The 25,387-nt window shown below is 43.4% G+C and overlaps 1 protein-coding gene and 2 non-coding genes across 3 annotated transcripts in view; 1 reads left to right on the top strand and 2 right to left on the bottom strand.

Annotated features, from left to right (window-relative positions):
- LOC124596015 (sodium-independent sulfate anion transporter-like) overlaps window positions 1-25,387 on the top strand; it is a 157,544-nt gene that overhangs the window by 83,590 nt on the left and 48,567 nt on the right. The window contains exon 3 of the mRNA XM_047134969.1: window positions 18,652-18,847. Coding sequence (XP_046990925.1) covers window positions 18,652-18,847 — 196 coding nt within the window. The remainder of the gene's footprint in view (window positions 1-18,651; window positions 18,848-25,387) is intronic.
- Window positions 20,670-20,744, bottom strand: Trnas-uga. The gene has a single exon. It is a non-coding gene; the product is annotated as a tRNA-Ser (tRNA).
- On the bottom strand, window positions 20,971-21,045 carry Trnas-uga. Its single transcript has one exon. It is a non-coding gene; the product is annotated as a tRNA-Ser (tRNA).

Genomic DNA, 25,387 nt, shown 5'->3' on the forward strand with positions numbered 1-25,387 from the left:
GTCGTGCATATGCCGACGACTTGATGATACTCGTCCGGTCGGAGAACGAAGTAAGTCAGGTGGTTACCCTTCTTACTACGTACGGGGTAGCTGCGGGAAGCAGGGTCAACATGAATAAAACCAAGATCATGCACATCGGTCGAGGGCTGGACGCTCTGCGAAGTCTGTTTACGACGGTGGACATCTTGCGATGCTTAGGTGTCTTGTTCACCCGATCGCTACGGCAATCAGCGGCGGCGAGCTGTCGACGTCTCCTCCAGAACGTCCGACTGCACATACGCAACAATTCACTCCGAACGCACGACCTGCTCCAAAGGGTGGACTACACTAATGTTCACCTGGCCTCGCGACTGGCGCACTTGGCACAGGTACTGCCAATTCCACATGGTCTCGCTGACAGATTAATGGCGGCCTTTGGATACTATGTCAGCCAAGGAATGTTGTTTAAGATCAAATACGAGACTTTAACTCTCCCATACCATTCTGGAGGACTTAACTTCACGGATGTGCGGAACAAGGCTCTAGCTCTATACCTGCGAGCGACGCTACGAACTTGAAACCAGCGGCAACACGCCATCACGTCGGCCATCCTGGATGTGCTTCTTCCCACGTCCTTTGAACCACCGGTAGCAGTAGGCACCATCTCGCCCTCGTTTTCTCACGTCGCGCGATTTTTTGTTGATTTTAGTTATGTTCAGTTACAGATACCTTCTACCAGAATCCCCACTACCCGTGAGATATATCGATACTTGCGGCGTCATCATGGCAGCAATGTTGTCGAACTTAAATGCCCAACACGAAACTGGCGACAGATTTGGCGAGCGGTCCACACACCTCTCCTCACCACAGCAGCGCGATCGTCATGGTATACACTAATCAACCGCAAGACAGTCAACCGCCAACGATTGTACGACATTCGCATGGTAGATTCCCCGCTCTGCCTTATATGTGGCATGCAGGACACCGACGAACATTCTCTGCAGTGCGGTGAGGCAAAGGATGTTTGGCGGCTGACGCGACGCATCATGGCCCTCCTCCGACGCACCGACGAATCCACGATCACGACGGACGCTTTATTTTTCCCTGACCCTGTCTTTTCCCCTCACATAAAACATCGGCAATCCGATGGATTGGAGGACACGCATCACACTACGTGCTCTCGCGGACCTTGATATCGGTCATGGACTATTGGCATTATCTACTAGAGGAACACGAAATCATCAGACGCCACTCTAAATATAAAACGCATTTTGCGAACTTTCTAGGCAGCATGTTTCATAACCCCCCGAAGCGGTGGGGAGTCCCAGGTTTACGTTGTTTCGAGGGATAGGATTTACTCCCAGTGAAGTGACGAGGATGTCACTTCGGCCCTATATTTATTTCCCTTCTTTTTTATATATGATTTTTCTTTTGGGACATTAAAATTAAATGAATAAATAAAAAAAAAGTGATTAGCATAGTGGGTTCCTAATTTTGCGCCCCGAGTTCGAAACCAGGTTATTGTTTTCTTCATTTTATTTTATTTACTTTTTTATCAACCCTTGTCCGTAGAAGGTTACTACATGAATGTGTGTTATCAAATCAGGGAACACAAGGCGTTATATTAACTGTAAAATTCTAAATGGATTTCCAATAAGTGATATATTTATGATATGATGTGTGTGTGTCTGGATGTTGATTTTTCATTCTCTTCTCAGTTCTTATACTAAATCTTATATTTTATTCATATGTTTGTTCTTCAGGAAGACTTGGTGCATTTCTTTGGGTGATATCGGTCGTGTAAACATTCACGTATTCCGAACACCACCAGCATCCCGTCAAGGCAGCTTGGTATGAACCTCACTCGGGAAAGAAACATCGTTAACGTTGCTGAAGACTTCGAGCGTTGGCAATAATTTCGCGGAAAATCATGGATAACGGCTCACTTTTCCAAAACCTTGCGCTTGCAATTGATTATGAATCAAAATATATCATACGAATTTCACTGAAAACAATTTCAAATAATTTTCTCGTTTTTTTTTTTAATATTAATTTATCTGACATACAATTAGTAGACGAATAAGGACAATATACGCTGGAAAGTCATAGGCCAGCTAAGGATCTTGAAATCTAAGTCAGGACTGAGGTTAACAGTGACTTATTTTCTCTAATGATTGACGTGAACCATAGTAAAATGAACAGAGATGATTTTTCTCTAACACTTAAATCAAAACACAAAACGCTCTAAGACGGTGGGGAGGGAGACTGTACCGAGGAAGCTCATCAAGAACTGCGGCTCTGCGTAGAGCACGAAATCAAAGTTGACAGTACAAAAATTTGCCACAAATTATAACCAAATTAAGCAGCACAAGCTGCGTGGAAAAGTAAGCAGGTAATGAGCTGCTTAGAATGTAGGTACCACAAGATGCGACACTTAAATTTTTCCAAATCAGCTAGCGCGCATCAGTCATCACAAACGGATGCCAAAGATGACCCCCTCTCAACGACGACCCAGAGACGAATGCCCAGAATCTAAATTCACTACCTTCGACTCTAGTTTCAACAAACTCTACGTGGAAGAGACGACTCAGTGCTGTTGCCAATGTGACAGACGAGAATATCGCTTATTTCACGAAAAAAAAGGAACTGCAGCAAAAACTTCCCAATCTTGACGTACAAAATACACTTTAACATGATTAGTGTCATTTTGGAACAGTGTTTCCTCTATTGATCGGGCCCTTTGCACCAAGCATGGTGGTGGGGTGGTTCAGTTAAAATGGGTAACTAATATTTAGGAGCAAAAACAACCATCGTTCTCACACCAGTTGGTCAGTACTGTAGCATCTCGGCCTTTGATATCCATGCAGAAAAGGCAGAAACTCCATCCACGAATATACGACAGGATGACATGGCACCCTCTGCCCACAGCAGGCCACAGTCTCATATGCATGAAAACTGCCTGTCTCCCTAGGAAGACATGCCTATCCTAATGAGATCCACTGTCTGCCTTCTGTCTACAACAGGATTTTGAGACCACATCGCAGCGCAATGTCCTAGCGGAAAAAACTCAAAAGCTTTTCTCCCAAGCACTCAAGTATAGTACACACAAAGTAATGGCGAGATAGTCACATAAAATGAAACAATATTTCTTAGTAATATGTGAGAGTACCGTCACAAAACAAGCCCATTTTGTGACTCGAGGTGTGCGATGTGGCTGTGCGATACTGCAACCTCGTCACACGACTAGTTGCCGAGAGGGAAGACGATGTTCGCTCAGAAAACTGTCCTGGTAGACGTTTCAGCTTCTTGTACGAGACATAGCACGATCTTCTCACAAGAAAACAACACTCAAACGTGATTTCTGAATGATAAAACTGCTGCTTAATCTTTCCTCGTGAACAGAATGCAAGTGACATAATACTACTTTGTGCAGTAGCGCTGAAATATTAGCCATTTGCACATCCAGGCATTTGGTGCACTTTGTGCCGAGTGAGTTTGTTGTAGGCGACCTCCATTGTGTTAACAGTTTTAATGGCGATAAGTGGACAGCTCTGTATCAAAATAAGCGAGAATTTTCGATTTCAGTCGCAAGAAATCTGCTAGTTTGATGTTAAGGACGTTACCAATGAGAGTTTGATAGCACTTCAGTTTCTCCTCGCTTTCCAGTTCGGGATTTTGTCTCAGTTACTGACGGTAAAAGAAACAACTGAGAGATACTTCACCAGAAAACGTCTTCTTCCTTGTACAAGTGCCATTCATTGAATATGCACATCATTTTCCTATGAGAAATATTTCCTGAGTTTAGGGTCGACTGCTGATTTATTCTTTTATGATTCAAACACAGGATTCCATGGATTCCATTGTAGTCACCTGCGAGCTGGTAAGACTATACTGTACAATGACAAATAGCTATCCGTTGCTTTATTTATTTATTTATTTTTAAAACGAAGTGAACCACTCCTTACTATCCTCTGCCGTTCTCCCGCCTCCTTCCGAGAGATACCCACATACACTCCTGGAAATTGAAATAAGAACACCGTGAATTCATTGTCCCAGGAAGGGGAGACTTTATTGACACATTCCTGGGGTCAGATACATCACATGATCACACTGACAGAACCACAGGCACATAGACACAGGCAACAGAGCATGCACAATGTCGGCACTAGTACAGTGTATATCCACCTTTCGCAGCAATGCAGGCTGCTATTCTCCCATGGAGACGATCGTAGAGATGCTGGATGTAGTCCTGTGGAACGGCTTGCCATGCCATTTCCACCTGGCGCCTCAGTTGGACCAGCGTTCGTGCTGGACGTGCAGACCGCGTGAGACGACGCTTCATCCAGTCCCAAGCATGCTCAATTGGGGGATAGATCCGGAGATCTTGCTGGCCAGGGTAGTTGACTTACACCTTCTAGAGCACGTTGAGTGGCACGGGATACATGCGGACGTGCATTGTCCTGTTGGAACAGCAAGTTCCCTTGCCGGTCTAGGAATGGTAGAACGATGGGTTCGATGACGGTTTGGATGTACCGTGCACTATTCAGTGTCCCCTCGACGATCACCAGTGGTGTACGGCCAGTGTAGGAGATCGCTCCCCACACCATGATGCCGGGTGTTGGCCCTGTGTGCCTCGGTCGTATGCAGTCCTGATTGTGGCGCTCACCTGCACGGCGCCAAACACGCATACGACCATCATTGGCACCAAGGCAGAAGCGACTCTCATCGCTGAAGACGACACGTCTCCATTCGTCCCTCCATTCACGCCTGTCGCGACACCACTGGAGGCGGGCTGCACGATGTTGGGGCGTAAGCGGAAGACGGCCTAACGGTGTGCGGGACCGTAGCCCAGCTTCATGGAGACGGTTGCGAATGGTCCTCGCCGATACCCCAGGAGCAACAGTGTCCCTAATTTGCTGGGAAGTGGCGGTGCGGTCCCCTACGGCACTGCGTAGGATCCTACGGTCTTGGCGTGCATCCGTGCGTCGCTGCGGTCCGGTCCCAGGTCGACGGGCACGTGCACCTTCCGCCGACCACTGGCGACAACATCGATGTACTGTGGAGACCTCACGCCCCACGTGTTGAGCAATTCGGCGGTACGTCCACCCGGCCTCCCGCATGCCCACTATACGCCCTCGCTCAAAGTCCGTCAACTGCACATATGGTTCACGTCCACGCTGTCGCGGCATGCTACCAGTGTTAAAGACTGCGATGGAGCTCCGTATGCCACGGCAAACTGGCTGACACTGACGGCGGCGGTGCACAAATGCTGCGCAGCTAGCGCCATTCGACGGCCAACACCGCGGTTCCTGGTGTGTCCGCTGTGCCGTGCGTGTGATCATTGCTTGTACAGCCCTCTCGCAGTGTCCGGAGCAAGTATGGTGGGTCTGACACACCGGTGTCAATGTGTTCTTATTTCCATTTCCAGGAGTGTATATGCATCACATGCTCGACCTCATATAATGAAACGTAAAGTGAAAAGATTGTCAGTTATGTGCCTAGTAATGTAAAGAATTACGTATCGGCGTGATTAGGCAGTCTTGCTCTAATCCCCATGGTCTCGCCAAATGTCTGAAAATGTTTGGTTCCATTGGTCAATATCTACTTTAACAGCAAGCTTATGTAACTTATTTCAGGGGTCCACTATTCAAAGGCTATCCACAAAAACAGCGGCACTACATCAAAATAACAATGAATAACGACGGGCGATAAGGTATAATAAGAATAATTTATGATGTTCACAAATGGTAGTGTTCTAGACGACTGCTTAGGGATAAGGCATATAATGTTCTACTTTGAAATATTTTTTCTTTCAATATACCTGTTACAAATAATCAACTGCGCTTCCGAAAAAGTAATAATGTTAATAAATTCATTTCTACCTTAAAGAGAAAATTGAATCTCAGTACTCTTCATTGGAGTGGACCTATGTTGCTTCAAAAATTTTCATCACTCACCCACTAATATTAAAATGCCGGATATTAAGCAAACGTAATTTTCTACTCCGTAACGATTAAAATTTTATTTATTAATTTAAACCATATATTACGACGTCACAAAAGGAAGAAGTTGTTCGCATTAGTGAGGAACTATTTCAATGGCTTCTTAATACAGGTCTGTTTTTCGATTTCGAAGAGTGTTCTTACGCTATGAGTCGTTTTATATACAAAAAATCTATAAAATCATTGTTAGTGGACGAGCAGTCAAGGGCAGACACGTTCTCCCACCCCATCAGAAGACAAAAACTGCAGAGTCTCTATATAAACTCTAAACTAAACTAAACTCCGTCCGAACAGGCCTTGGAAGGCCCGATGGTACCGCCCGGCCGCCATGTCATCCTCAGCCCACAGGCGTCACTGGATATGGATATGGAGGGGCATGTGGTCAGCACACCACTCTCCCGGCCTTACGTCAGTTTACGAGACCGCTTCTTCTCAATCAAGTAGCTCCTCGGTTTACCTCACAAGGGCTGAGTACACCCCGCTTGCCAACAGCACTCGGCAGACCGGATGGTCACCCATCCGAGCGCTAGCCCAGCCCGTCAGCGCTTAACTCCGGGATGATGATGGCATTGAAATAGAGGATGACACGCGTAAAGCTGAAATACTAAACACCTTTTTCCAAAGCTGTTTCACAGAGGAAGACCGCACTGCAGTTCCTTCTCTAAATCCTCGCACAAACGAAAAAATGGCTGACATCGAAATAAGTGTCCAAGGAATAGAAAAGCAACTGGAATCACTCAACAGAGGAAAGTCCACTGGACCTGACGGGATACCAATTCGATTCTACACAGAGTACGCGAAAGAACTTGCCCCCCTTCTAACAGCCGTGTACCGCAAGTCTCTAGAGGAACGGAAGGTTCCAAATGAAAAGAGCACAGGTAGTCCCAGTCTTCAAGAAGGGTCGTCGAGCAGATACGCAAAACTATAGACCTATATCTCTGACGTCGATCTGTTGTAGAATTTTAGAACATGTTTTTTGGTCACGTATCATGTCGTTTTTGGAAACCCAGAATCTACTATGTAGGAATCAACATGGATTCCGGAAACAGCGATAGTGTGAGACCCAACTCGCTTTCTTTGTTCATGAGGCCCAGAAAATATTAGATACAGGCTCCCAGGTAGATGCTATTTTTCTTGACTTCCGGAAGGCGTTCGATACAGTTCCGCACTGTCGCCTGATAAACAAAGTAAGAGCCTACGGAATATCAGACCAGCTGTGTGGCTGGATTGAAGAGTTTTTAACAAACAGAACACAGCATGTTGTTATCAATGTAGAGACGTCTACAGACGTTAAAGTAACCTCTGGCGTGCCACAGGGGAGTGTTATGGGACCATTGCTTTTCACAATATATATAAATGACCTAGTAGTTAGTGTCGGAAGTTCCATGCGGCTTTTCGCGGATGATGCTGTAGTATACAGAGAAGTTGCAGCATTAGAAAATTGTAGCGAAATGCAGGATGATCTGCAGCGGATAGGCACTTGGTGCATGGAGTGGCAACTGACCCTTAACATAGACAAATGTAATGTATTGCGAATACATAAAAAGAAGGATCCTTTATTGTATGATTATATGATAGCGGAACAAACACTGGTAGCAGTTACTTCTGTAAAATATCTGGGAGTATGCGTGCGGAACGATTTGAAGTGGAACGATCATATAAAATTAATTGTTGGTAAGGCGGGTACCAGGTTGAGATTCGTTGGGAGAGTGCTTAGAAAATGTAGTCCATCAACAAAGGAGGTGGCTTACAAAACACTCGTTCGACCTATACTTGAGTATTGCTCATCAGTGTGGAATCCGTACCAGATCGGGTTGACGGAGGAGATAGAGAAGATCCAAAGAAGAGCGGCGCGTTTCGTCACGGGGTTATTTGGTAACCGGGATAGCGTTACGGAGATGTCTAACAAACTCAAGTGGCAGACTCTGCAAGAGAGGCGCTCTGCATCGCTGTGTAGCTTGCTCGTCAGGTTTCGAGAGGGTGCGTTTCTGGATGTGGTATCGAATATATTGCTTCCCCCTACTTATACCTCCCTAGGAGATCACGAATGTAAAATTAGAGAGATTAGAGCGCGCACGGAGGCTTTCAGACAGTCGTTCTTCCCGCGAACCATACGCGACTGGAACAGGAAAGGGAGGTAATGACAGTGGCACGTAAAGTGCTCTCCGCCACACACCGTTGAGTGGCTTGCGGAGTATAAATGTAGATGTAGATCTGACGGGAACCTGTACTCTGTGTCAACGATGAACATAAGTCTTGGACAATGGAAGGAACAAATACAAACTGAACGTTCTTTCATAAGTTGTCTAATTTGCAGCGTCACACTCATTTCTCTTGTATCAGGCTCGATCAAGACTTATCCGTCAGAGCGCAAGAAAATATTTCCAGTAAATTGCTCATCAACTGTCACGAAGTATAATAGATCTATTGTGACGAAACTTATCACAGCGCAAAAGCACATTTCACGGCCGAGAAATGTTTACGTTAATACGCCATGACAAATAGTTCCTCAGTAAGGCGAGCAGTCTCTTTCCTTTCGTATCAAAGTAGTATAACTACTTTTGTTATCAAAATGTGTTTCATTCTTGTGTAAAGTAATCTGTAAGTAGGCAGCATATAATTATCTACAAAAATTGTTGTGAAATAGGCTGTATACGACTCGTTTCATATTATTTGCCTATATGGTGCAGCTGATCTGTGCACTCCTAAACCAGTGAACTGGTTTCAACCAAACTAGGTACACGTAGCACTTACTACTGTCTGCAAAGAATCTCTGAGTTGGGGGTTAAGATCCACCTACCTATCAAAGTGGTAGGAGTGAGGTGCAAAGAAAGTGTAGCCCACGACCCGTGAATGACTATACTTTATTCCTCCCCCTTTGAGAAGAAGCAGCATTAAGTGTCTAGCAACAAACTTCACACATAATTTCAAACCTTTATGAAAATTTTTCCCGCCTACAGCCCCCCCCCCCCCCCCCCCACAAAATGGTGAAAGGAGAAAAGAGTTTATCGCTTATTGTTAACGCAGTAAAACTGCTGCATCAGGAATGACGTTTTAATTTATTACTTCTTTACTACCGACCGTATTCGCGACACATTTTGCAGACAGTGTTCACACACCACTGAATGTACTTTCAAAATTATATCATTGTGCAACACAAAATTCAAAGGATATTACGACATAAACACTGAGATACATGACAAACTGCCGCGTTATGCGTGACGTTTAAATTTATTACTTCTTTACTGATAAGTCTTTCCGCAACAGTATCTGTATATGCCGCTGAATGTACCTGCAAAATGACATTAGAGTATCATTACACGTCATCTAATTCAGGAGATATGATGTCATAGATATTGAGCTGCGTAATAACAAAATTGCAGAGGGAAATTCGTTGAGATACAGGAGAATTATTTGTAAAAAGACGTTTGAAATATGTTAAATATATGTTAGATATAAGTTATATTTTCGTACAGGGCAAAGCCACTAATAAACCGCTCCCCCTAAACCTCTGGATCGAATTCATCCAAACTTGGTACTCGTACTACACATTATCTGGAAAGAAATGCTGTGGAAATAACAACCAAAAACCTTGTATTGGAGTAGGGGTGATAACGTGGAGAGAGAAGAGGTTAGGAGGCAATGGACAGAGGGGGAGGGAGCAGATGATCAGAGGGGGAGGGAGCAGATGGACAGAGGGGGAGGGAGCAGATGGACAGAGGGAGGGAGCAGATGGACAGAGGGGGAAGGAGCAGATGGACAGAGAGGGAAGGAGCAGATGGACAGAGGGGGAGGGAGCAGATGGACACAGGGGGAGGGAGCAGATGGACACAGGGGAAAGGAGCAGATGGACAGAGGGGGAAGGAGCAGATGGACAGAGGGGGAAGGAGCAGATGGACAGAGGGGGAGGGAGCAGATGGACAGAGGGGGAAGGAGCAGATGGACAGAGGGGGAGGGAGCAGATGGACACAGGGGGAGGGAGCAGATGGACATAGGGGGAGGGAGCAGATGGACAGAGGGGGAGGGAGCAGATGGACAGAGGGGGAGGGAGCGGATGGACAGAGGGGCAGATGGACAAAGGGGGAAGGAGCAGATGGACAGAGGGGGAGGGAGCAGATGGACAGAGGGAGAGGGAGCAGATGGACAGAAGGGGAGGGAGCAGATGGACACAGGGGGAGGGAGCAGATGGACAGAGGGGGAAGGAGCAGATGGACAGAGGGGGAGGGAGCAGATGGACACAGGGGGAGGGAGCAGATGGACAGAGGGGGAGGAAGCAGATGGACAGAGGGGGAGGGAGCAGATGGGCAGATGGACAAAGGGGGAAGGAGCAGATGGACAGAGGAGTGAGGAGCAGATGGAAAAAAAGGGGGAGGGGGAGATGCATAGAGCAGATTGAGGAGGAGATGGACAGAGAGAGGGAGAAGGAGAAGATTGGAATAAATACATACCCTGGCAACGCTGGGTACTCGGCTAGTCTTTATACCACTAAGCGACTATCTCGGAACCCAGGATGCTGTTTCTGTTGCAGGTTGCCTATCTGACAGCTCCCAGAGGCAACAAAAATTTTAGTTTCAATATTTCGTGTAATTATTGATCGAATTTAAGAATTTAAAATGCTGTAGTATGGTTCTCATTAAGAGGTATAATCACATGCTAAAACTTTAGCACAATAATGCAAGTATAACAGTTAGGAACTGTGTGCTTGTACTGAGGCAGCGTCACTGACAACGAGCAAATACCCGGGCTTTATTCATCCGTCATTTGAGAATAAAAGCACTTAGCGACTTCCAACAGACTTTACATCTTTTCTACAATATTCGTCGCTGACACACGGCCCAAAATTATGGAAGAAAAAATGTATCGCTACTGAATTTTTCTGTTCGTGCAGTAAAACTCCATCGTCTGATATGACGTTTTAATTCATCAATTATTTACTACCGACGTTATTCGCAACACACTTTACAGACAGTATCCACATATAATCGACACTCAGTGTAACTACAATATTACATAATTGTACGACACATAGTTCAGGAGATACTACGTCATAAACATTGAGTGCGTGAAAAGCGTGCTTTTGTTTATAATGGAACGCAAGTATCATCAAGTATTTCATAATACTTCCAACAAACTTTAAGCAGAATTTCAAACCATTTCTAAACTTTTTCTCCCTTACGTGATTAACGTCAAATATTTAACACATCACTTATTTGTAAAGTAATAAGACGTTTGAAGCCATTTTATGCATGGAAGATTGATTCTTTAAAGAATCGGGGGTTTCCTGGTAATCATCTAACTAACTAAAGCTGAAGCAGCAGCCTAATATCGAAATGCCCTGAATTCATATGCCGAAACTGCGATTTTATGCTCGCCTGGACTGTCCGGGAATTATTAATCTGTTCTCGCCATCGAATTTAAATTAGACGGACAGAAGAGCCACGCGCCATCAATCATTAATGTCACATTACGTCAGCAGAAAGCTCAGCTGCAGACGACCAGAGTGCTAAGACCCACTACATCGCTCTCTCGTATTCCGAATCATTACTTAGTCATACAAACAGGTGCAAAAGAGGTCACTGTTGTTGCCGAAGGCGCCTGAGAGAAGTGAGGTTCTGTTTTCCTGATTTATCGACTACGTAGAGTGTTCCCAGTAATGGAATTTAGAAAGCCGGGTATTTAAGTCGCCGTCTACAACAATTATTATTATTATCATTATTCTATCAAGCAACAGACTAAACAGTTCGCTGTGGCTTCTTTTCCGTGTGTGTTGTTGTACAGTCATTATTTCCCTATTTACTTATTTAAGAAATTCTTCCGATGGAAATTCTCTGTAGCAAACTCTACTGTTGTTTATACGAAACCCTCCCATAATGTTCCACAGTATCATTAGCTATCTTCCACAATCCTTAATACAACATAGATGAAACAGCTACAGCCGGGCACAACTATCAAATAAAGCACGGGAATGCAAAGCTTCGAAGTGAAAGCAACACTCCAACTTACAAGGGGACAGCGCCTAATCGTCATCATCGATTTTGTCCAGATTTGTGACGTATGCAGGGCTTGGCCATAAACGAGTGTCAGAAGTGGGAACTCAAGATGGTACGGAGTTTCAATAAAATGTTTCTGGCGCGGGTCGCGCGAGGCTTGGGCCGTTTATGCCAACGTGCTTTCCAAGCAGCGGCTGGCGCAGCGGTAAGAGTGGAGAACGGTAATTTGAAGGTCGGGGGTTGATTCGCTATGCAGAAATATTTTTTATTTCTTTTAATTTTCTTATTTTACGTTACTTATACTGCAAATATTCCGAAATAATTTTCAGTGCATTATACTTATTAATATTCCCATAAAAGGCATGAGAAAGAAAGGCAAAGGAAAATTTGAGATTGCAAGTAGATTTCCAAGAAAGGATTGTACTGACAGCGACCACGAGATCTCCGCAAACTTCCCAAAAGAGATTGTAATTGAGTCGTACAGGACTTTACATTGCTTTAGTTTAATTTTGACGTTCGAGCAGCTCACGCCGTATACAGGCGAATAGTAGGTTCCCCATCGAGGTAAAATCGTCCCATCGAGAGAAAGAAATCTCATAGCGGGAAGACTGCATCAAAATACATTACAGTGTACATCACCAGCTATCCCCGTCAGTATTTGACGAAATGATTTGTTATGCGCAGTTTGCTGCCAAACTGTGCGTTGAGTGTAAACCAGGTTTATTTCCTACAGAAAGTTTAAAACAACCGTGTAATTGTAAAAATGCGACGTTTATAACGTATGCAAGATACCGAGACACTTTCTATTTCCTCTGTTGTTACTACGAATATTACCCCAGCACGTATAAAAATCTGCCGGCCGGAGTGGCCGTGCGGTTCTGGGCGCTACAGTCTGGAGCCGAGCGACCGCTACGGTCGCAGGTTCGAATCCTGCCTCGGGCATAGATGTGTGTGATGTCTTTAGGTTAGTTAGGTTTAATTAGTTCTAAGTTCTAGGCGACTGATGACCTCAGAAGTTAAGTCGCATAGTGCTCAGAGCCATTTGAACCATTTTTCGTATAAAAATCAACGGTAAAGTAATACAGGCATGTTATTTTATGTACGAAATTCTCGTGTAGACCTTGCTATCCCTTGGTGGAAGTTTATTTGTAATCCAAAATCTTCCATTGCCTTTCCCTTTTATGCCTTCTATGAAAATATTAATAAATACAATATACTGGGTTTTATTTCGCTTTATTTACAGTGTAAGTTGCGGAAAAATTTAAAATAAAAAAGGATTCCGCATAGGGACTAGACCTCACGACCTATGGTTTACCTTTCGGTATGCATTCCGCGGCACGAACGGTTGCCTAGGGTGTACACTTACATAAATGACTGGTGTCTCCCCGATCGGCACCAAAAATGCTTTTTTGTTTTTGTTCTTTTCTAAACGCTTGGCCATCTGGAGTTTACAATTTTCGCACTTTCATTCCCAGTCAATCCCTGCACATACCATAAATTAGGACGAAATCGCTTATAACGAGTAGGCGCGATTCCCTTGTTAGTCGTAAATTGCTGGCGGCAGGAACGTCGACCTAGGTATTAGAATCTCGCGCAAGGGTACTGTAAATGTTCTGGTCCAATTATAAATGCCCGAATGAAATATTCCACTGAATGATGGTAAAAGTTTTTCGAAAATGTGCGGCCAATTCGCCGCTCATCGCGATGGCCACACATTTTTTCTTGCTCACAGATACCTGAGTAGGCCTCTCTTCTCTCCGCTGCAGCACTACACGTTGCAACCGCCAACCACATTCCAAGCTTTCACCTTAGACAGGGCTTAGAGCCTGTAATGTTACAGTTGACCTCTTATGATCACGTTTGTCAATCCTCCTCTTTTGGTGATTCCTACGACTGATTTCAGCAAACCTATCTACGTATACGACTTGTCCTCTTTTAAAAACATCATAATATTCTTTCTTTTCCCATTCATCCTACACCTGAAGAGCCAAAACATTATGATCAATGCCCATGAAGAGACGCCTGGTGGCATTACTGTAAGTTTACGATACAAGAAGAGTACTCAGTACAAGCGGAGCGGAGATGAATGGGGAACCAAACTACTAACAGGCGAATTAGGGAGTACACCTCTCCAATATTCTCCACACTTACAAACTTACAATACCCTGATCCGGCCCATCCTCTGCTACGCAAATATTGCACGGATATCCGCCCCACAAAAAAAAAAAATCTATAAGTCCCTCCAAACCCTTGAACGTTACACATTCCGTCTCACTTTCTGCATCCATTTACCTTCCCCCACATGAATCCTCCAACATTTCATCAGATTCCCACCTCTCCTCACACACATCAGCCGGCCGAAGTGGCCGTGCGGTTAAAGGCGCTGCAGTCTGGAACCGCAAGACTGCTACGGTCGCAGGTTCGAATCCTGCCTCGGGCATGGATGTTTGTGATGTCCTTAGGTTAGTTAGGTTTAACTAGTTCTAAGTTCTAGGGGACTAATGACCTCAGCAGTTGAGTCCCATAGTGCTCAGAACCATTTGAACCAGCCATCACCCACATCAAACACCTCCACATCTCTTCTACTATCCGCAAACTAGATTCCAATAACCCCGTTGTCCCTCCTCTGATCACCAACACTAATATGCTGCCGTACCTTTACATACGCATCATACCGTCCCTACACTTGCACACACTGTATAACCTATCCCAACGCAACTTCAACCAACTCCCTCTCTGAGACAATGGGCTCCACCCCAATCTTCATCCCTCCTACCAGCTTTCAAAATATGGTTCAAATGGCTCTGAGCACTATGGGGCTTAACATCTGAGGTCATCAGTCCCCTAGAACTTAGAACTACTTAAACCTAACTAACCTAAGGACATCACACACACATCCATGCCCGAGGCAGGATTCGAACCTGCGACCGTAGCGGTCTCGCGGTTCCAGACTGTAGCGCCTAGAACCGCACGGCCTCTCCGGCCGGCCCTACCAGCTTTAACTCTTTCCCAACTACCCCACTCCACACCAGGGCTCCTCTCTCCTCTTCCCTTTCCATGCATCTCCTTCTCTTTCCTCTTGTTACCACTACCCTAACTACAAACCAAACTCCTCCTCATCTTCTGTCTTTCTCATCTTCTGTATTCCTGTTACCCACCCCAACCCCTACCTTCATCTCCATAGTTGTCTCACATAACTGACCCTTCCTTTTCCATCCACACTTCTCTGCCCTGTGGGACATACTCCTTCCTCCCGAAATACTTCTCATCCACTGCAGATCATTCAGAGATTTTAAGTGAAAACGCAGTGGTACAACGTTTTTTTCTCACCTGCGTAGTGCTTTTAAAATGTATATATTTTCTTCTCTTAGCTGCCTGTCTTTTATTTTTAATTTGAAATAGAAAAACAGTCCTAATGCTTTTTTTCTCATTCTTGGAATATTTTTAATATGTCCTTGATTGAAGAGTGGTATACCTATTTCTGACAACGCAGCCCCCGACCATTTGTGGCGAGGGGGATTAAATAACAATAAATAGAAAAAAGAATAGGGAATCATGCTAGCGACGATGCGAGGCCCAAATAAGGAAATACGCCGACATATAAGACTTTTACAAAGAACAACATCATATGGTCCAGCCCCTGGTAACGAGCATCTCGGAAATTACGAAAATGGTTTGCTGTTTGCGTGCTGCAGTCGTGAGCATCTACATCTACATACATAGTCCGCAATCCACCGTACGGTGCGTGGCGGAGGGTACCTCGTACCACAACTAGCATCTTCTCTCCCTGTTCCACTCCCAAACAGAACGAGGGAAAAATTACTGCCTATGTGCCCCTGTACGAGCCCTAATCTCTCTTATCTTATCTTTGTGATCTTTCCGCGAAATATAAGTTGGCGGCAGTAAAATTGTACTGCAGTCAGCCTCAAATGCTAGTTCTCCAAATTTCCTCAGTAGCGATTCACAAAAAGAGCGCCTCCTTTCCTCTAGAGACTCCCACCCGAGTTCCTGAAGCATTTCCGTAACACTCGCGTGATGACCAAACCTACCAGTAACAAATTTAGCAGCCCGCCTCTGAATTGCTTCTATGTCCTCCCTCAATCCGACCTGATAGGGGTCCCAAACGCTCGAGCAGTACTCAAGAATAGGTCGTATTAGTGTTTTATAAGCGGTCTCCTTTACAGATGAACCACATCTTCCCAAAATTCTGCCAATGAACCGAAGACGACTATCCACCTTCCCCACAACTGCCATTACATGCTTGTCCCACTTCATATCGCTCTGCAATGTTACGCGCAAATATTTAATCGACGTGACTGTGTCAAGCGCTACACTACTAATGGAGTATTCAAACATTACAGGATTCTTTTTCCTATTCATCTGCATTAATTTACATTTATCTATATTTAGAGTTAGCTGCCATTCTTTACACCAGTCACAAATCCTGTCCAAGTCATCTTGTATCTTCCTACAGTCACTCAACGACGACACCTTCCCGTACACCACAGCATCATCAGCAAACAGCCGCACATTGCTGTCTACCCTATCCAAAAGATCGTGGTTCAAATGGCTCTGAGCACTATGGGACTTAACTTCTGTGGTCATCAGTCCCCTAGAACTTAGAACTACTTAAACCTAACTAACCTAAGGACATCACACACATCCATGCCCGAGGCAGGATTCGAACCTGCGACCGTAACGGTCGCGCGGTTCCAGACTGTAGCGCCTAGAACCAAAAGATCGTCTATGTAAATATATCTGTGTGAAGTTGAAGGACAACGAAATCGCTAATGGGTGAAAAGATGTTGAACGTCCACGCCTCATCACAAAAACGTGAATGTCGGCGGCTTGTCCACTCTGTACAGAAGGATGGGTGGCAGAACAGGCAGCAGGGGGGACACACGGAGCACTCCATTCAGGGCAAATTGTCGAGCATGGGGCTCCGCCACAGCAAACCTCTATGTGTCCTTACGTTGACCCAACGACAACGTCAATTACGATTGCAGTGAGAAATGGCCATACAGAACAAATTGTAAGAAAAACAGATGCCATACTGCGAGTCATAGGAAGAATCTTAAGGCAATGTGACCCATCCACAAAGGAAGTGGCTTACAAGGCGCTTGTTCGACAGAATCTTAAGTAATGTTCATCAGTCTGGGATCCTTACCAGGTAGGACTGGTAGGACAGGCAGAGAAGATCCAATGAAGAGCGGCGCATTTCGTCACAAGATCGCTTAGTCCGCACGAGTCCCTTACAGCGGTGCTCAACAAACTCCAGTGGCAGACGTTACAAGAGAGGCGTTCTGCACCATGGTGAGGTTTACTTTTCAAATTTCGAGAGAGCACTTTCCAGAAAGAGGCGGATAACATACTACCTCCTCCCACATACATCTTGTGTAATGACCACGACGAGAAAATTGAGGAATTAGAGCCAATACAGAGGCTTACCGACAATCATTCTTCCCACACACCATTCGCGAGTGGATCAGTTAGTGGTAGCAGAAGTACCCTCCGCCACACACCATTAGGTGGCCTGTGGAGTATGAGTAGATGTAGATAAACATTATTGTTGTCCACATGTATGCACTGTTGCTTACTGTCTTCCCCGACGGCGATAGTACCTTCTAGAAGTCCGTGTCACGAGGCCGGGATATTTCTACAGTGGTCTGAGGACCATGGCAGTTACTACATGAAACGTATTCACAGTTGTGCATGTGGACAACCATCAGCTGTAAAATGAAATCACAATGAAATTTGTGCCGGACCAGGACTCAAGACTGGATTTCCCGCTTCTCAGGGTTCGAATCCCAGTCCAGCACAGATTTTCATTGTTGCCATTCCGTTATACAGCTGATGGTTGTCCATATTCGCAGCTGCAATTACATTTCATGTACCGATTTCACAATGGCTGTAGTTGCCGCGGTGCCTGTTCCTTCGGACATGCACAGAAGCCACTGGTCTGGAATTTATGGGCACTGAGTGACCTTACGTAGACATCTGATTCCACATACCTCCGGAAACCTAGCATGGCATTTGTAGAGTCCATGAAATGCAGAATCGCTGCTGTATTGCGATCCAAAGGTGCACCAACGCGCTATAAAACTAGTTATCATAATGTTTTGCCTCGTCACCGTTAAGTTCTTCCTGCAACTCCACCCTTACAGCCAAAACTTGTCAGTCGACGTTCACCGCACCATTGTTTTAATATATGATTGCCTACAGTCCAACAAAAGATATGAGTGGACTACTCGTTCTAATATCCTGTCAATAGATTGTTCCTTGTACCTCACAGCCACCTCAGCAATTGTTAAAACGTGTACAGCTAAAATTTCGGTCCAAAATGTACTGAATGTAGAGGGCAAGCCTGAAACAGCTGTTACAAGCTCGATGGCATGAAAACAACTGTAGATGGTATGGCCATACAAGTTAATTGTTTTACTGTTTATTTCAATGAAACTAGTTACACAGCCAAGTTTATGTGTGTTATGAAGAAAATATATAGAACTCGTAATGGAATGCTGCCCTGTGTAAAAATGGCCAATAAATAGAAAAACGCCATTCTATTAGACTGTTTTATTAACATTGCTTCCCGTTATTTTCTTAATTTTGTTTATAAACCAGCTTCTCCTAACCTCATTGGCCATTACAGTTTACCTAAAATCTTGTAATTCTTTTTACAGTATGGATTATATGCTGGATTCATGGGAGCTTTCGTTTATATATTTCTGGGAAGCTGTAAAGACATTACAATTGGGCCTACAGCCATCTTGTCGCTAATGACTCAAGACGCACTTGCTGGAAAAGGAGTGGATTTTGCAATACTGCTTTCTTTTCTCACTGGCTGCATCGTATCTGCATTTGGTATATTGCATTTGGGTAAGTTATAATTTCATTGAACTATGATTATTTGTATATTTCATGTGGTAGTTAATAAAACTCCTGCATGTGGAGTTATACTAATAGATACTAGGTGTCTAAGATCAGCGAGTCATATTAGAATGAAACCTGCAGCCTAATTCCTTCGGGAACTAGTGGAAAGAATCACGTGTGATGGGTAATGAGGGAGAGCGTATATGGCCTTAGCTGGTTTGTCGGGAGTGAATGTATTGTGTTTTCATGAAGAAAAAACGTCCAGTAGCCGTGTGTTTCACTTAAACACAAGTGGCGAAATCGAAAAGCACAACTACCAGGAATGTTTAGACAGAGCTTCCACTATAAAAAGTACATTGATTGTCATAAAAACAGCTGCATCCAGGACGACTTGACCGATCCACTGCAAACTGGTGAATATGTTGCACATCATCAGCTATGTACCAATGATTATTTTTGCGTTGTCAGCTGCGCACTTGGGGATTGCAGGGGGGAAGGGGAGGGGGAGGGGGGGCACTAACTGAGGTCGCACAGTGATTATCACACAAGATTCGCATTCGGCAGCATGCTGATTGAAACATGTCTGACCAAACTGATTTAGGTTTCCCATGATTTCCCTAAATCACTCCCTGCAAATGCGAGGATGGTTCTTTTGAAATAGCAAGGCCAATTTCCTTTCCCATCTTTTCCTTATCTGAGCTTGTGTTCTGTCTCTAATGACCACATTGTCAATAAGACATTAAACTTTAAACTCCCCATCCTCCTTCTCCTCCTCCTCCTCCTCCTCCTCCTCCTCCTGCTCCCCCATATGGGCACACGATATCGTACCCATTGATTGATATACGAGGAGGCCAAACAGCTGTGTTGGCAGGTTTGACAGTAACTAACATCTCCAGAGCGTCACCTGAATGTGCACTATGCCCAGGCGGTGCACTGAGGACTATCAACGACAAAATAAAGTAGGTTAACATTAACAGATGAGGCAGGATTCAAAGGACATGTTATAGTAAATTATGACAATATGCACATGTGCTGAGAAGTAAATTAATGAACAATCATAGAGGTGAGGGGTCAGGACCACTTCACTACCAGTGAATGGGCAGGAATTGTCAGTGATAGACTCAGAGGGCCAAACACTTTACAAAAGAGATTAACATGTGCTGCGCATCACAGATTTATGCACGAAGAATTACCAATACTATTGGAGAATGTCACCCTTGCAGAAAGATTACAACTATGGCATTTGCACAACAGGGCATCACCCCATGTTCTATGGATCACACATTACCTTAATGAGGTAACTTGTGCTAATTAAATTGAAGGATAGTATGGGCCATGTACACACTGAAGTGAAAGGTTGTCATTGGCTATAAAAACTTTTCTAACATTGGCCATTTATCAGATATAGATCAGTGTTGTGCGCGAATGCAAGGCAACTGACAGTAGTAACAGTTACATAGACCATATGAGGATGTAAACAAGACATGTCACTCCCAACATTAGCTAGAGGAACGGGGAAGAGTAGCTGTACTATGGCTGTAAGAGAACTTGTCCTTCAGTGTAATAAGAGTGATTCAGTTCAGCGGATTAAGATGATTGGTAGTGCTTGGTGACTTATACACACTGAACAAAATAATAACTTTATGTTGATCTGAAGGTGGCTCATCAGTAACCTGAAACTAGTTATTAATAAAGATATTTTTGTGATCTCGATCTAGAATTTTTAAACCACACATTTTAACATAAAAGATTGTTTGTCTTCCTATTTGTCAGTGTTAAATAACAACAAAATGAAATAATATTAAACTTCATGGCAGATTAAAACTGTGTGCCCGACCGAGACTCGAACTCGGGACCTTTGCCTTTCACGGGCAAGTGCTCTACCAACTGAGCTACCGAAGCACGACTCACGGCCGGTACTCACAGCTTTACTTCTGCCAGTACCTCATCTCCTACCTTCCAAACTTTACAGAAGCTCTCCTGCGAACCTTGCAGAACTAGCACTCCTGAAAGAAAGGATATTGCGGAGACATGGCTTAGCCACAGCCTGGGGGATGTTTCCAGAATGAGATTTTCACTCTGCAGCGGAGTGTGCGCTGATATGAAACTTCCTGGCAGATTAAAACTGTGTGCCCGACCGAGACTCGAACTCGGGACCTTTGCCTTTCACGGGCAAGTGCTCTACCAACTGAGCTACCGAAGCACGACTCACGGCCGGTACTCACAGCTTTACTTCTGCCAGTACCTCGTCTCCTACCTTCCAATCTTTACAGAAGCTCTCCTGCGAACCTTGCAGAACTAGCACTCCTGAAAGAAAGGATATTGCGGAGACATGGCTTAGCCACAGCCTGGGGGATGTTTCCCGTGAAAGGCAAAGGTCCCGAGTTCGAGTCTCGGTCGGGCACACAGTTTTAATCTGCCAGGAAGTTTCATATCAGCGCACACTCCGCTGCAGAGTGAAAATCTCATTCTGAAAGAATATTGCTTAGGTAAAAACAGACACAAATCCACATGTTTTATTTGGAAATTAGGCAACATTTAATAAGTAGCCTTAGTTTTGCAATGGACGTGTTATCAGGGGTAACAGACATAAACTGCAAGAAAGTTGTGTAGAACAGTTACTTTGAATCCAGGATTAGGCAGAGTTTAATTTTTGGGGGTAAATTCAAGCCAAATGCCTCTAATCCTGTTACTTGAGAAAATAATCATTAGAAAAATGTGTGCTGCCCCTCTGAGAACATTCTGTCGTCCACTATTCACAAAATTAAAAATATTATCTGTCTTTGCATTGTGTATTTTTGGGATTATCACCTTTTTACACAGTAATTCATAGCTAACTGAAAAAAACCATTTCAAATGTATGGACGACACTAGACACAAAGAAAATTTTGTGCTTACAAAACACCAATTACAACCCTACCAACAGACACCTCAGTATACAGGACTGAAAATCTACAGTAAACTCAAGGGTAAAGATGTACTGAATATGGTGACAAGTTTATTGAGAAGAAAACTACATGATCGACTGTTAGAAAAATACTACCACTGAATGGAGGAATTTCTAAATGATGAGTAGATCGTTTGAACACTGTGACTATTTGATATTATAGTGCTGTATGTTATACTGAGGTTATAAAATAATGTCAGGTAAATTTAGTCACTAGGTACTTACGTATCACAAGAAGAACAGTTTACCTATATTACTTTGTTCAACATAAAATTGTGCTTATGAAAATAGTATTAGAGTATTAACTATGTACCTCTTACGACAAAAACTGATGTATCTCCTTTGTAATACAATTACATGATTGTAAAATGTGTGTTACAAGATGAATATATATTTCACAATATTTCAAAAACTGAACACACACAATCCGCACAATGCTCTCTAACTTTCCTAATTACACTGTTTCCAACTAACACCTCTTGAATCAAGCACATGTAATAAAAATCCTGGGTATTTTGTACTGAACACGATCTTCAGATTCTCAGTATTTCCCTATTCTCCTAATTGTCTCTTTGTCAATTGTTATATATTTGAATCTTAGTTTAATGTCATGTATAATAATTTTAGCTTCATTTATAACCACATTATTATATTTATTATGTTTTAATGCCTATGCATCACCAATTACCCATACCTAAAATGACAAAAAAGGCACCATAGGTGCTGCATTAATGTGTGTTTCACTTCCACATGAGAAACTTGTTTCAGTTGAATTAGTAAAAGACAGAACCCATTTAACCATGGAAATAAATCTTGGAACAGCAGTAATATTACTATGGTAGGTTTTATCATTCCTCAACACACCATACAAGCAGGTAATTCATCAGTTCATGATAGCTGGAAGTCCTCATGATAAATGAAGAATTATCTCTATCTCTGGAAAGAGGTGAATGTTGTAAAACTTTTCTTTCTGTACATCAGTGATGAAGGAGAGTAGACTGGGCTACTCTTAGCATTGTTAGCATCTGTTCAGCAACCTTGAAGCATTAAATACCACTTGCAAGTTCCATTTGCCTCTATGCAACCTGTACTATTAACTACAGTGAGTCTTGCTGGGTCTCATATGTACTGTCTACAAAAGATAAATATTCCATTTCACACCGTGGTTACTAGAACTACAAAATGGTGTTGCTCATCCCCATATCGACTGGTTTTGGTACAGCAGTTTGTTAAATCTGATTATATGCTGTGAATGAATGAGTGTAAAACAACTGTGCAGACTACCGAGCAAATATACATTATTTTTTGACTGTCCCTGATAGATCTTCATGATAACTGAAAATCTTGACACATTAAGGTGAACTATACAAAATAGGTATATTTATAATGTCAGCCAATTGATAGTTTTGAGTAATCCAGCACAGTGGTACAGTGATAACACAATGGACTCGTATTAAGAAGGATGGTGGTTCAAATTCTCATCTGGCCATCCAGATTAAGTTTTTCCATGATTTCCTTGAATGAGTTAATGTTAACACTGGGACCATTGATTTGATGATTTGAAAGACTATGGCTGATTTCCTTTCCCACCCAAACTGAGCTTGTTTATGTCACTAATGACCGCTTTGTTAACAAGACATAAATCTTAGTGTTCTTGTTTTTCCTTCTTTTTGAGAGGAAAAATACAAATTACATGATATGCCAGTAGTTTCATAGGTGTCCCAACATCATAAATGTAGTACAGAAGCTAACTACACTGCAAAAGAATAAGATACAGGTGAGAGTATGTAAATAAAATAACTGGACTCGTGCTCTGGGGGTTCCGCACAAACTTAATTATGTATATAGATAACTCATCTATCAGTTTTGATGAGCGAGTTTGTATCAAAATATGTGACATAAGTGGCTTTATCTTTTGACTTCAGTGACTTAGAAGATTAAATCTTTTACATCATCAAGGAACTGTCGACCTTAGCATATGACATATTAAATTTTTAACACTGATGTGGGATTGTAGACCTCAGTATTTGACATAAATTTCAAATGGAACCCTTAACCAGTTCCTGTGGAAATATTTTAGAATTACCCTTAATACTAGAGGTCATATCATTTATACAAATAAGGAACAGAAGTGGCCCCAACACTGATCCCTGGGGCAGCCCCATTTGATTGTACCCCACTCAGACCTTACATCACAGCCATTTCTCAACACTGTGAATAATGACCTTTTGTGTCTGTTGATAAAGTAAGAGGTGAACCAATTGTGAGCAACTGCCTGTATTCCAACTTCTGGAGCAATATTTTGTGATAAACACAATCAAATGCCTTAGTTAAATCAAAAAATATGTCTAGCATATGAAACCTTTTGTTTAATTGATCCAGTACCTCACAGAGAAAAAAGAATATAGCATTTTCAGATCTTAAATTTGCCACATTTTATTGGGCTTCAATCAGTTATCTGCTATTCAGATGACACAACATTAATTGCCACAGTCTGAGATACACTATGAGATCAAAAGTATCCAGACACTCACAGAAACATACGTTTTTCATATAGGTGCATTGTGCTGCCACCTACTGCCAGATACTCCATATCAGTGATCTCAGTAGTCATTAGACATCATGAGAGAGCAGATGGGGTGCTTTGCAGAACTCATGGACTTCGAACATGATCAGGTGATTGGGTGTCACTTGTGTCATAAGTCCGTACGTGGGATTTCCACACACGTAAGCATTCCTACGTCCACTGTTTCTGATATGATAGTTAAGTGGAAATGTGAAGGACACGTACAGCACAAAAGCAGACAGGCAGACCTCGTCTGTTGAGTGACAGGCAGTTCAAGAGGGTTGTAATGTGCAATAGGCAGACATCTATCCAGACTATTACACAGGAATTCCAAACTGCATCAGGATCCACTGCAAGTACTATGACAGTTAGGTGGGCAGTGAGAAAACTTGGATTTTATGGTTGAACGGCTGCTCATAAGCTACACATCATGCCAGTAAATGCCAAACGACACCTCACTTGATGTAAGAAGTGTAAACATTGCACGATTGACCAGTGGAAAAATGTTGTGTAGAGTGACAAATCACAGTACATAATGTGGCAATCTGATGGCAGGGTGTGGGTATGGTGAATGCCTGGTGAATATCTTCTGCCAGCATGTGTAGTGCCAACAGTATAATTCGGAGGCAGTGGTGTTGTGGTGTGGTCATGGTTTTCATTGAGGGGTCTTGCACCCCTTGTTGTTTTGCATGGCACTATCACAGCACAGGCCTACATTGATGTTTTAATCACCTTCTTGCTTCCCACTATTGAAAGCAATTTGGGGATGGTGATCGCATTCCTCAACACAATCGAGCATTGGTTCATGACACACAGTGTGTGGTGGAATGGTTACAAAACAATAACATCCCTGTAATGGACTGGCCTGCACAGTGTCTTGATCTGAATGCCATAGAACACCTTTGGAATATTTTGGAACACTGACTTTGTACCAGGCCTCATCATCTGACATCGATAACTGTCCATGGTGCAACACTCCATGAAGAATGGGCTGCCATTCCCCAAGAAACCTTCCACTACCTGACCGGACATA

Source organism: Schistocerca americana, chromosome 2 (genome assembly GCF_021461395.2).
Source record: "Schistocerca americana isolate TAMUIC-IGC-003095 chromosome 2, iqSchAmer2.1, whole genome shotgun sequence".
NCBI classification, from domain to species: domain Eukaryota; kingdom Metazoa; phylum Arthropoda; class Insecta; order Orthoptera; family Acrididae; genus Schistocerca; species Schistocerca americana.